Raw genomic sequence first — 13,739 nt, 5'->3', positions numbered from 1 at the left:
AAAGGGGATTCCTTAACTCACTGAGAATTTCTGTTTAAATAAAAATAAATAGAGTCGAGGTTCAATCACACATGTATTTCTACAACAACACAACCACTGTTTCTATGCTCACTCGTGAAGGGAAGGGCTCACCCTTGACAAAGAAAACTTTCATCCATTTTTATCATCATCCATTCGTTACCCACTTGATAAAAACAAATATTCCGAAAATAATCCAGGCTATAAATTATCCACATAACATAGAAATAAAACATCAACTGATCTCAGTCTTGCATGAAAGAACAAATATTTCAAGATTACTAATGCACTTACAGTACTATATCAATAGTATGATAGATCAATGGGTGACCCTTAAAATGTATGAAATGTATTTATCGTTACGTTTATTAAGGACATGAGTAAGAGCGGGAGCGAGCGAGAGCAAACTTTAACCGCTAGGTGTCGCTCTCGCGGTGCGCAGCCTTTCCGCTGTAGCGTTGAAGCGACGTCGCACTCCGCCATTGGTGGGGATTGTCGGGGTCAAACGGCGTTGCGCCTGCGCAGAGCGGTACGTTTCCGTTCGCCTGCAATCTGTCAAATCAGCACCGGGGTTACTCCTCGCACCCGTTCAGAATTTTTTACAAACATTTCCCCCCGCCGGACGCAAGCATTCGGGAGAGCGCACCCGTGCAACCACCCGGTGCAGTCGAAAGGATTATTATAACAAAAACAAACAAAAAACAACAACCACAACCCGGAGAATGACGAGCAGCTCCAAGAAGAAAGAGGAAATCCATCTGGTGAACGGAGGAGTGAAGCAGTCCACATGGAGCAAGGCGTTCAACAGTACCGCTGTCTGGGAGGAGAAGGTCAGGGAGTCCCCTCCACCCGTTTCCACACAAGCTCTCTGTGTGTTCGACGGCGTTTCCCCGCTCGGAAAATTTCTGGCGAGGTCGCCGCCGTGCGAAAACGATGCATGCCTAACCCCACCGTGACATTGCCGGCGAACGACAGCTAAGATCGCGCTCTAACGCGTAAAGAAAAAAATGTGTAGTACGGAAGCTGCGAAGGGTCAAAACACCAGAACCGGTAATAGACCGTTAGGAAACAAAAACAAGGCAATTAAGCGAAGTTCCATATGTGCATTATCTCTTTATAGCCACACACACCTCCTATATCGATCCGATTTAAATGTTAAGCGGAATGTTAGTATCTGAGCTCAATTTCCATTCTCTGATTAAAAATAAAGTTTTAAAGGAAAATGTTTCACGTGTCACGTTGTTTAATATAAGAGGATTGTATTCAGCATTTCATTATCTTAAATGTTTATCGCACATTACATGTTGTGACCTTCTCTGTTTTTTTTTTTTGTTTTGTTTTTTTTCTCCTTGAACAGGATGAGTTTTTAGATGTGATTTATTGGATCAGGCAAATCATTGCAATCGTCCTCGGTGTGATATGGGGCATCGCGCCGTTGAAAGGATTCTTGGGCATTGCCATGTAAGTACTTAACACGACCTCCTGTTTAATCCACTCCATCTGAAATGACAGAGCTCCGTTTCTTCCACAGTTGATTCAAATCCATCTGGTGAACGGAGGTTCGCCAAATGCTGTATTTGGACAGACTGATGTTTATTCGGCTGTCAAAGGCTTTGGCCAGGTAATTGTGGAAGGATCTTGTCATGTAATTTTATCAATGAAATCTCTTCCCCTCAGATTCTGCATCATCAATGCCGGTGTCCTCTACGTGTACTTCAGCAGTTTTCAACAGATTGACGAGGAGGAGTATGGTGGAACCTGGGAGCTCACCAAAGAAGGCTTCATGACATCTTTTGCGCTATTTCTGGTAAGGACTCTGAGGAAAACAGCTTGTGAATTTTAGGAGCTTCAAAATATGAAAGGTTTGGAAAGACCTCCAGATATTTCTCAAGTCATTCACTTGATTGCTGAAAACATGAGTCAAGAATATTTCATAAAAAATTTAAAAAGCGTTTCTTATCGCCAACATATTCTACACAAACAAACACAATAGAATAAAATGCATTTAGCTTATGTAGTGGAAGTTCTAGGAATACCATTGTTGTCCAAACAAGCGTTAAAATATGTCACAGGTCCATTCTGTCACTTTGATCAGCATATCTCCTCATTACAGTTAACACAGGCAATAATAACATTTCAAGCAGAGCAATTGTCCCTACAAAAATAGGCAATTTTCCGCCTTTGTAGTAACTACAATGCATTTTTTTCCCATGATAATAGATTGTCATATAAAAAAATGTAATGTCTTTGAACTGTATTTAATGATTTTTATCTCACCATTTAAGTGTTAAGCTCTCAGAGTTTCTTGAAAATTGCTTCATACATTTGTATTGGATACAATATAAGATGTATTTCTGCTGTAATGCTGAGTTTCAGTTGTTTAGATCCAGTTGTATGATTTGCCTACCCACCCCTTTGCTTTGGCTCTCGTTGTACAATATGTAACTGTTAGTCTTTTGACACCATCGCCATTATCTTTTGGAAGTAAACACTTATTACATGAATCTATTCATCCTCACCGTGATAACGTAGTATGTTCAAGTTCAAGAGATTATTTGTCACATACATAGGTGGTCCCTCAGGCAGGTTATGGTATTAATCGTTTTTCAGCTTCTTCCATCATTCCAAATGCAGCACATTGTCACTATTCAGGTTTTGAAAACCGCTTTGTTATATTTCACTTAAGCATTCAGGTTTTCAACAGATCATTTTCATAGTGACTGAACCATCGGAACTGCTAAAACTAGTAGTTACATTCTTCTTGCTTTTGTTATACACGTACCGTATATAAGTCAAGATTCAAGATTCAAAGGTTTAAGCCACTATGATTATCTGCCTCGGTTCGAAGTAACTCACCTCCAAGGCATTAAAACCTCATTGCTGAGCATATGAGCTATCCTATAGGCCAATAAAACCGAGGTTCCTCCCAATAATCAATCAATAAAGTTCAATCTTGACTTGTAAGCGAATTTCATGTCTTTTTTTTTTTCTGTCTTTCTCTCCAGGTCGTGTGGATAATATTTTACACTGCTCTTCATTATGACTGAGAACCACCAGGGAATTGATATGAACATTTCCTTCGAAGCAGAATGTCAAGACACGTGCAACTACGTGGTGTGAGAGTGGTAACACTGTGCCACTGAACTTTTTCCATGAGCAGTGCATTATGGGATTCATAGTTTGGATAAGATCCTGTGCGATCGTCATGAAGAATATGTTGGAACACATCTAAATATTTTGACTGTTCGTTCCAAGTACCTTACATTACACTTCTAAATTGTTGTTTTTCCTTCCTTCCACCACTGGAATCGTCTCTGAACAAACACATTTTAATTTCAGAAAGCTATGGTTTCATGGACCTATTGCATTTCCAACGATGCTGGAGCAATAACGAAACAGGAGAAGCTGGTACTTTGCTGATTTTAAGAGTGGTTTATGAAAAGAAAGTCGGAGTAAAAATCCAAACTGTCTTGTCATCACTAAATGTCAGGAAAGCAACTGAAAGCTTCAATGCATAACTATTAGGCCCTGTTGGTGCATTATTTTCCTGTTGGCTATAACAAAGTAATAAGAATATTCAATTCTCAAAATATCAGCAGCGCTTTGTTTTTGTTCTTTTCACCACCTGATCATAATTTATATTCATGTTTTTTTCCCCCCACTTTGTTATAATTAATCCAAATTAATTTTCCACTTTAAAAATCATCTTTACACCCTTTGCTGTTTACTAGCATTAATACACATTAAGTGTGAAATTGCAGATAACTTTGGGGAGGACAAACACTGATACTAAATACTCAGTTTCAATTCAGAAAGTACTTGGGCGGGGGAAGGTTGATGATAAAGGAAGATGTGGATCATAACACTAATGCACTGATTTATTGGCCGGGCCCAGGAGTCACCGATCCATTCACATTCAAAGACGTTCAGGAGACGGAAGGAGATGCAAGGCAACATGCACGACTCGAGACGCGTAATATCCACCGATTTTTAAGCTAAAACTCTTATATGCACTGCCATGATTTGCTAATCGTATATGTATGATGTCATTTGTCACCGAAGGCATTCTATGTAGTGTTTAGAATTAATTAAATTTGTTTTCCTTCACATGTAACTTCCTGATCAAAGTCTTACCTAATGTTATAAAATTTATTTAAAAAATGTCCATACATTTTGTACAATGTTCCATTTGTCAAAATACACATTGTATTATGCTGGTTCTGTTCTACACATGTGTTACATCTTGTTTGATGTAACATAGTTCTCAGTATTTTATAGTGAATACATTTTAAAAGACAGCTCTCTTGCAGGATGATTAATGTTAATATAGTAGATATACAGATGGTGTTTGCGAGGATTGTATTTTCTGATTGAGATCTTTTGAGAACCACATTAAACATGGGCTTTCTTCAGCCTCCATTTTCCAAGAGATGGTGTGAATGTGATTTTATTTTCAGTAAGTATTAAGATTAAGATCAGAGTAAAATATCATATTTGTTATTTGTTATTTGTGCCACGTCGAAATTCAGTTTGTGCAGTGCTCTACGATACATTCATTGGTTTATTTGGATTATTCTTAAGATAATAAGACCAGATGGCACCTCGCAGGAAGAAAGCAGTCGAGAGAGATACAAATTAAAATGGGATAAGAAATAACACGCGTATGCTATCAATGCACCATTCAGTAGGAATTGGGTCCGTTATCAAGGTAGTTTGCATTTGTACTCAATGAGAAAATGTTCAAGGGTTTCTCATTGTATTTGTCACACGCAGTGATACAAGTATGTAAGTGAAGTGCAAAACAAAGTAGGGAGAAAAAAATGTTATATTTTAAATCTGAAAAAATGTATATACAAGTAAAGTTCAAGTTCAAGTTCAGCAAAAATTATCAGCAAAAAAACGCAGTAGGGCTGCAACCTTTTTGAATCAATGTGTTATATTTGTAATGATTATTATGATTATGAGTGTGGTTATTATTATCATCGACGTTTACCAAATAAAATGACGAAATCCCAGCGTGTGACGTCACCAAAAGCAAGGAAGAAAAAAAAAAAAAAAAAAAAAGATGACGCGATAGAAACAAAGATGGCGGCTCCCCTCTCCACGATGAAATTTTGGAAGCCGGGTAAATATGAAAAAAACCAAACAAAAAAAACCTATTTTGTTTGTAAATGTTCACGTTTGTGCTTTTTGCATTTACGCTGAGGTAAATCTAGAGCGTGGATTATCAGTCAGAACAAAATGTCTGCCGGTGCTAGCTGCGTGATACTGTGCGTTACAGCGATTTGAACGGTATATCCGAGCAACACAGTACACACACACACACACACACGTACATTCTTTTCGTTTTAATCACATTGGGCAACTCCGCGGTGTTTCTTCGTCCCCTGCTGCTCCTCCAGGGTCGGAGGCTCCGGGGATCTCGGAGGAGAGGGAGCTGACCACGGAGACCACCGGCTCCCCCGTTATCTTCAACCCGCACACCGCGCTCTCCATAGAGAAGCAGCGGCAGAAGCTGCCCGTCTTCAAGGTTCCCTTCATCTCTGATACTATATTACATAAAACGATATATATATATATATATATATAAAGATAATCTATAACTATGCCACTAGACATTTGTTTTGACTAGATGTTGTTGTAGGTTCGGTGTAATTTCCTGAAGTGTCTTTCAGCACAGAAACAACATCTTGTACCTGGTGGAGAGCTACCAGACCGTCGTGGTGGTTGGTGAGACTGGATGTGGGAAAACAACACAGATCCCTCAGGTTTGTATTCATCACAGCGGATTAGGTCGATGCCGATTTGGTACAAACTACATGGCGTTGCACTCATCTATTCAGCATCACCCTCGTCACCTAGTGCACTGATTTTTATTAGTTTCACTCAAGAGGTTAGCTTGAACTGTTATATGCTCTGTCATGAGCTGCGACTGGTATGTATGATGTCATTCATCATCAAAGGCATTATTTGTAGTGGTTAAAATGAATTATATATGTAGTTTTTCCTTCACGTCTTGCCCAGCGTTCTGAAATGAGATTAGATGCACTTGGCCTTCCCATCTATCCATCCGTGGCCAAAGATGAGCTTATCGTCGAGGTTAAATATGCACCAAAACCAAACGGCCGCAGGCCGCCACACTGCAGCAGCCGACCGATCCCCTTCCTGCGCCGCGTTCCCCCCACAGTTATTTTTTCTTTGCACGACCTTGCAAAGATGCTTAGCGCTCCCTTTTATTTTTCGACAGGGCTCGGAGCAAATCAGCCGGAGTTTAATTTGTGCGGCGTCTGCTCTTCCGATCCCTTTTCACCATCTCTCCCTTTGTGCTTCCTCATTGGCTTTTGCAACGCTCTTTTCTTTCTTTCTTCCCCCACCGGATTCAGTATTTGCTGGAGGCTGGCTGGGCGGCGGAGGGCAAGGTGATCGGAGTGACGCAGCCTCGGCGCGTGGCTGCTATCTCGGTAAGCATGGACCTGGATCGCTGATGCCCTTCGGCTTCGTGAATGAAAAGTCGTCCGTTATGGTTCTTCAGCAAATGCTTTTGGTCAAAAACGAAACAACCGGACGAGCAAACCTCATCAAAATGTTATGTGTGTGTGTATGTATATATATATATATGTGTGTATATATATATATATATATATATATATATATATATATATATATATATATATATTTGTCTCCGTTTCTGGTAGGTTGCGAACCGTGTAGCGGAAGAGCGAGGTGCCCTGCTGGGGCACGAGGTCGGCTACACCATCCGGTTTGACGACTGCTCTGACCCCCACGCGACCAGGATCAAGGTAGTCCTCGCTCAGCTCATATAGTTAACACGTTTAACGTCACTTGAGCTTGTTTCCTCGAAATGACTCATTTTGCGTATCCCCAACAGTTCTTGACGGATGGCATGCTGGTGCGTGAGATGATGGCTGACCCTCTCCTGAAAAAATACAGGTTGAAGTGATTTTTAAAATGAACGAGTGTAAAGACACTAGAATCACAACACGAAACCATGTATTTTGTACTTGTTTGGTTTCCCTCCTCATGCTTTGTTGTTTTCTCTATCATCCTCAGTGTGTTGGTGTTGGATGAGGCGCACGAGAGAACCCTCTACACAGACATTGCCATTGGTTTACTGAAGAAGGTAACGCAACGTTTAAAGTTGGAAATAGACTTTTTAGGTGGAGGGCAGATTTGGTATGAGACCAAACACACCCGACATTTCTTGTTTTAAAAAAAAAAAAGTTTTTATTTTATCTCCCAAATAGATTCAAAAGAAGCGCCGAGACCTTCGGCTAATCGTGGCCTCCGCTACTCTGGATGCCAAGGTGATTGCGGTCCCTCATCGAGATGCGCAGATAGGCTTGTGTGACGGGAGTGTGAAACAAAGAGGCAGATGAGAGATAAAATGATGTCACAGCGCACTGTGTACCGATTGAAACAAAGACAAAAATCAGGCAGTGAAAGCAGTCAGCACTAAGCAGGGCAGGTCAAGTAAGCAAGATGTATCTAACTTAAAAAAAACAACAACTATGTTTATACTCGGTGCTGCTGTGTGACTTAGTGGCACAACTATCGCTTTTTGTTTAGCACACAAAATAATTAAAGTTTAAAAAAAAAATACAAAATTGAACAAATTTTATTTCATTTTTATTTATTTTTTTATTTGATCATCCGCTTAAGAAATTCCAAGACTTCTTCAACCTGAATGAGACGGTCGATCCAAACAAGGACACCTGTGGGATCCTGACAGTGGAGGGACGCACTTTCCCCGTGGATGTTTTCTACACCGTCAGGTATTGTTCACCACAAACAAAATGCTCCACGGGCTCTACGTCGTTGCCACTCAACAGCAGAGAGACAATCTCACGCAGTCTGGTTGTCAAACTCTGGCCTCATTCGCTCCCTTTGGCTGGATTTCTCATCAGTCCGGTCCCAGACTATGTGAAGGCCACAGTGGAAACCGTGATGAAGATCCATGAGACGGAGGATGATGGAGATGTTCTAGCTTTCCTCACGGGGCAGGTGGGTGACCTTACCGTCAGAATTTATTTTTCGTAAAGTCCCTGTGAAGTGATTTCATGGCCCCCTCCCCCTAACACTATATAAAGACCAGGTCAGAATCGGAGCATCCGTGGTGGGATAAGCTAAGCCAATAGCCCGGCGTTTGGGGGGTGGAAAAAAAACGCTGTTTTATAATTTTTTGGGGTTGGATAAACATCTGGAGTAAATGGCGTCTTCGGGGAGACCGTGAATTCACGCCAAGGCTTGGTGGCGAGGGAGAGCAGACGGAGAGGGAGACAGGGATGCAAATTGCGCATTATGCATAGAGAGGGGCCAAGCGGGCAATCTGCGCCCGCGATATCTGCTCCGCCGTGCGTCAATGTTTTAATTTTTTTTTAATCATTCAGATTTGGCTGTGGGATCAACACATTTTTCCGTGGTGTGACGAACTCGGAACACATTAGATTTTTTTTTTAAATTATTTATATATTTTTTCCTTCACAGAGACTTTAAATGACTCGACCGTTCTGTCGGAGCATCGTCCTGTGCGACAGGTTCCTTACTTTGATTTTCCTTGTGCTGTTCTTCGTAGGAAGAGGTGGAGAAGGTGGTATCCCTCCTCCAGGACCAGGCCAGGTCTTTATCCCGATACGGAATGAAGAAGCACCTGCGTGTTTTGCCCATGTACGCTGGCCTTCCCTACGCCGAGCAGATGAAGGTCTTTGAGAGAGCTCCACCTACTGTTCGCAAGGTGAACACCATCCTTCATTGACGCATTTATTACAAACAAATATAAATGTATATTTAGGGGGGAAAGATTATTCAAGATGAGGGGTCAATCTCACCCTTGCATAGATTACCGATCAAATCTTCAGCTATTTTCCATCAAACTTACGTCTACACAGGTGATGGTGGCCACCAACATAGCTGAAACCTCCATCACTATAAACGGGGTCGTGTTCGTGATAGACTGTGCCTTTGTGAAGATGCGCGCTTACAACCCTCTGACGGCCATCGAGTCACTGGTGGTCACTCCGATCTCCAAGGCCTCGGCCAGCCAGAGGGCAGGCAGGGCCGGGCGCAACCGCTCCGGGAAATGCTTCAGACTCTACACAGGTTGGTGCCAATGTCACTTGAGCTGACGGTGTTGTTCACGTTGTTCATCAGTCGCGGGGCTTTTAAATATGTCCACGCTTCCTCCTCCCCCTGCCCCCCCCCCCTCGTCGTTCTGCCTTTCACCAGAGGAGGACTTTGAGAAACTGCCCGCCTCCACCGTGCCAGAGATGCAGCGCACCAACCTGGCCCCCGTCATCCTACAGCTCAAAGCCCTGGGCATCGACAACGTGCTGCGCTTCAGCTTCCTCTCTGTAAGAGACTGTGTCCACAGAGCTGGAATGGCTTCAGAAAACACTACTTCTAAAAATTGTGAAATATCAAACTCGGCAATTGAATTAACTCGAAGTATGTTCCCTCATTCTCGTTCAGCCTCCTCCGGCCCAGACGATGATCCAGGCTCTAGAGCTGCTCTATGCTCTGGGAGGTAGGAGCGACATTGAGCCGCTCGGCCTCCCCCGCGGAGCTGGTCAAGCCGACAGTATTACGACACGCGTACGACCGCGCCCCGCCTGACGTCTTCGTTTGTGTTGGCAGGCTTGGACCAGTACGGCCGCTTGACGGATGCCATCGGTATGCGAATGGCGGAGTTTCCCCTGAACCCCATGTTCTCCAAGATGCTTTTAGAGTCGGGGAACTTCGGATGCTCCAAAGAGATCGTGACCATAGCGGCGATGATGCAGATTCAAAACATTTTTGTCGTCCCGCCCAATCAGAAGAAAGCCGCCGTGAGTGAACGCGGGCGTGGTGTTGTAGAGATGTGTATGGGTAAAGACGAGACGGGATCAAATTTTAATAAACCCCCGAGGGAAAAATCCAAATAAAACGAAAGAACGAATCTGTCACTCTGCAGGCGCGCGAGCACAGGAAGTTTGCCGTCGCCGAGGGAGACCACCTCACCATGCTGAACGTGTACGAAGCGTTTATCAAGGTACGGTATGTCGCCGAGGAGGAGGGGGTGCAGGCCACACCCGTCAGGAATTTGAACCGCTCCCCCCCCCCCCCCCCCCTCGTTTCAGCACCAGAAGAGCTCCCAGTGGTGCCAGGAACACTTCCTCAACTACAAGGGTCTGCTGCGCGCGCTGACGGTGCGGGAGCAACTCCGGCGGCTCCTGAACAAGTTCAAGGTGCCGCGGACCTCGAGCGAAGGTGTGTTGGTGTGAAATGAGTGCCGCCTGGTCGCCCCCCCCCCGGTGCTCTTCCTGATCACGTATTTGTCTTCGGTCTTTTCGATCAGGAGACCCCGACGTGATCCTACGCTGCATCGTTTCCGGCTTTTTCGCCAACGCAGCCCGCATTCACCACTCGGGATCCTACAGGTCGGTGACAATGGGCGTCCGTCACTACTCTGTTCAATTATTTCACTGAACCCTAGTTTAGGGTGTATTTTATACCCTCATTTTATTGATCTTTCTGGATGAATAAAATGTTTTTATTTTTTATTATATTGTTTTTTTCGTTGCTGTCACTCTTAGAACGTTAAGAGACGACCGTGAGCTTCACATCCATCCCAGCTCTGTGTTGTTTGGTGAAAAACCCCCAAAATGGTAAGTAGACTTTACTTTACTTTATGCATATTTATGTATGTGTATATAATAATGGATTTTCATGAGGGTGCTTCTTGAGCCTTGCTCCTAATCCTCAATCAGATGAATCAACAACACATAACATGATTTGTATCAAAAAAACAAAACAGAAAAGACTGTAAACTATATTTTCTGTCACATACTTTTTTTTTTTTATGCTGTGAGGGATGTTTATTGAAATGTATTCTTTATTGATGCGTAAAATTGCACTTGTAATGGTGGACAAAGGATCTACTTGGGCAGGGAGTAAATGACCTTTCTTTAGTCTTTGAGATTGGATCATCTAGTGATTCCAGTCCACTTTATCAACGAACCTACTTAAAAGAAGAATGTATTTCATGCTATTTCACTTTTTATGCTCCATCCGCAGGGTCGTCTTTAATGAAGTGTTGCAGACGGCAAAGTATTACATGCGTGATGTGACCGCTGTGGAGTCTTCCTGGCTGGTGGAGCTGGCCCCCCACTTCTACAAGCAGGCCAAGGTACGGGAGAGAGGAAGTATCTATTCTCTTAATCTCTCGGCCTCAGCCTCTGTCAAAGGGCTTTTGTTGCCCGGAAAATGACCGACGGCTGTCACTCGCCGTGTTTATGTCTCAGGCTTTTCCACCCCCCCCCCCCCCCCCCTCGTATTGTTTCAACCGTTTCAGACGGCCAAGATGTTGGTGTGTTGATTCTGACTGCAGACAAACTTTCTCTTTTGTTTTGTTAGCATGGCTCACTGGCCAGCAAGAGATCCCGTGTTCTCTGATTATAAGCCAGCCCCGTACTGACACAGAAGACAAGAAGACCCTCCCCGAAGGAGCTCACCCCTGTGAAACCACCACTGTGCACCCATCCATCTTCCTGTATATAGAACTGTAATATATATATATATATATATATATAAATACTATGGCCCATTTTCATCCGCCCGGCCCTTTCACGAAGCAGGCACTGTTTCGCCATGCTAGTTTCGACACTAGTGACATATGACATATGTTGACGTTGAAAATGTGTGATTTGCTTACATGTGTAAGCTTATTTTTTTGCCTCTTTTTTGCCTAGGATCTACTGTAGCATCTGTTCTCCATTGAATATCTGATCTGTGATCCATGTGTGGATGATAGGAAGGTCCGTGCGGAGCGCTGGATTTGGCAGGACTTCAGGATGTGCCTTACTTGTGTGCTTGTAGTGGATAGTGGCGAGCCCCCCCCCCCCACCCCCCACCCCCATCCCTCACACCTGTACATAGTCGGAGAAGTCTGGGGTCCCAGGATGTTGTCGTCCTGTTAGATCTACCCGGCGAATGGCGTCATTGTTTTATTTTTGTAAAGCTTTATTTTTGGTATTGCTGTAAAGCACAGAAAAATTGTAAAGGACAGTAGAGCGTGTAGATGTACTATATTTCGAGGAGGGAATTCATGTGATTTTAATTATTGATTCTTTTGCTTCAGACACGGATGGGGTGCGTCTGTGTTAGTCATCGTTAACAGTATGCAATGCTACACATGAAAAACAACCACCGGAAAAATCTCTAAATTTCACACTGACGTCTCTGGTCTGTATTGGTTAGCTCTTTGCTGGAGAATAAAATATATTTTTGGTTTAGTTTGGTAACCCCACATTGTATGACAAACATGAGATTTTTCCTTTGAGTCCACAGGTCTACAACTCTATTGTCACTGTACAACCGGCTAGCTCAAACAAACTGGCCTTAACACCGCTCTGTGCCAAATAATTTTTACTCACCTTATTTCACCTTCCATCTTGTGAAATGGATTGTGGAAATAAACCCGAGCAATTAAAGTACTGAACTGTGAATTTTAAAAACTGAACGTTAAGTGCCATTTGTTCCATTGCTTACGTGCATACAGACGTGCTTGAAAAATTCTTGACATCTATTATTGTAGCCATATTTGTACGTTATGTCAGCGCCGTTGCGTTTATTCACAATTTTTTTTTTTACAGTTTTCCTTCTGTTTTCCGTGTGTACTCTATGACTTTTGTCTTTGTGATTCCTACTCCTGTCCCGCCCCCCCCCCAAGTATTTGGCCCTGAAAACCGAATGACCTCTGCAAGCAATAGAACATGGTTATCATTTTCAATCACTAGGACCTGCTTTTAAAACCGTACGATTACTGTGCAGAACTAAATTGACATTTGACATCTGCATGGGTTTTCATCATATAACCTGTCCTTGGGAAAAAAAAACAATAACAACTAGTTGAACTTAAACAGCTAATAAAATAATCAGATCTTAATTAGATGAGTATAAAAGTGAAGTATTCTTGCATGTTTAATGGTACTCTGCAGTACTTTAAAATCACCATATAAGTTAATCACATACGTAGCAAAATGCAAGACGACTCATTTTACATTTGTGCTGGTACTCTGGACACCGTGTGCGGCCAACTCAGCTTTTCATGTGTAAAACTCGTAGTAGCCGCTCAACTCTTGCAAATCACCCCCACCCCCTCCTCCCCCAACATCTCTTGATCTTACAATAAAGCCATATGCTCATGCCCTGAAGTGTGGCTTCTTGTCTGTATACTGTCCACACCATTAAACACTGGAACTGCTTCAAACTGAGCTTTTACTTTTTCATTCAGACTTGACCTGTCGATGCAGTAAATCCTTCCACCAGAGGGTGGCAGTGTTGGACCTTGTTTGAACAATGACACAAGTCTTGCAATAAAACTGTCGGACGTCCAATCATTTAATGAGTGTTTTTAGACATTGAGTTTAAATGTAAATTTGTATGTATTTTATATTAATCATTTGTCAATTCATTTATTTGCCGCGTTTTGACGCTCCCAAAGCGCAATCTGGTAGTAAAATGCAATTTATGGCCTGGATTTACATTTAAATGGATTTAACGATCATATATATTTTTAAGGGGTTCTGAGAGTGCAGTTTCCAAAATGCAAAGTCGTGCCATGGGACTTATTTGAACAAAAGTCAAAGCACAGTTTTTGAGATCGACCAAAGGTGTAATCAACATCAGCCGCTGTCTGGATGGTGGCGCGTCGCGTGGTGAACCGG

The 13,739-nt window shown here is 42.8% G+C and overlaps 2 protein-coding genes across 2 annotated transcripts; both read left to right on the top strand.

Moving 5' to 3' along the window:
* Positions 1–575: 575 nt before the first annotated feature.
* rab5if (RAB5 interacting factor) lies at positions 576–4,447 on the top strand. Its single transcript, XM_080015457.1, has 4 exons — positions 576–848; positions 1,376–1,479; positions 1,696–1,825; positions 3,024–4,447. The coding sequence occupies exons 1-4, from the start codon at positions 741–743 to the stop codon at positions 3,063–3,065; spliced, it is 384 nt and encodes a 127-aa protein (XP_079871583.1). The 5' UTR covers positions 576–740; the 3' UTR covers positions 3,066–4,447.
* Positions 4,448–5,088: 641 nt separating this feature from the next.
* dhx35 (DEAH-box helicase 35) lies at positions 5,089–13,220 on the top strand. The gene is made up of 21 exons (XM_080015901.1): positions 5,089–5,143; positions 5,421–5,548; positions 5,694–5,786; positions 6,402–6,479; positions 6,714–6,818; positions 6,908–6,969; positions 7,090–7,159; positions 7,284–7,343; positions 7,699–7,811; positions 7,944–8,040; positions 8,612–8,770; positions 8,925–9,135; positions 9,262–9,386; positions 9,505–9,559; positions 9,670–9,860; positions 9,986–10,063; positions 10,152–10,281; positions 10,370–10,451; positions 10,608–10,679; positions 11,089–11,200; positions 11,428–13,220. The coding sequence occupies exons 1-21, from the start codon at positions 5,104–5,106 to the stop codon at positions 11,464–11,466; spliced, it is 2,100 nt and encodes a 699-aa protein (XP_079872027.1). The 5' UTR covers positions 5,089–5,103; the 3' UTR covers positions 11,467–13,220.
* The last annotated feature ends 519 nt before the right edge of the window (positions 13,221–13,739 follow it).

The sequence above is a fragment of the Zeus faber genome, assembly GCF_960531495.2.
Source record: "Zeus faber genome assembly, chromosome: 15".
Taxonomy (NCBI): Eukaryota; Metazoa; Chordata; class Actinopteri; order Zeiformes; family Zeidae; genus Zeus; species Zeus faber.
The sequence above is the reverse complement of the archived record's forward strand: the minus strand, read 5'-3'. Positions and strand labels throughout refer to the sequence as shown.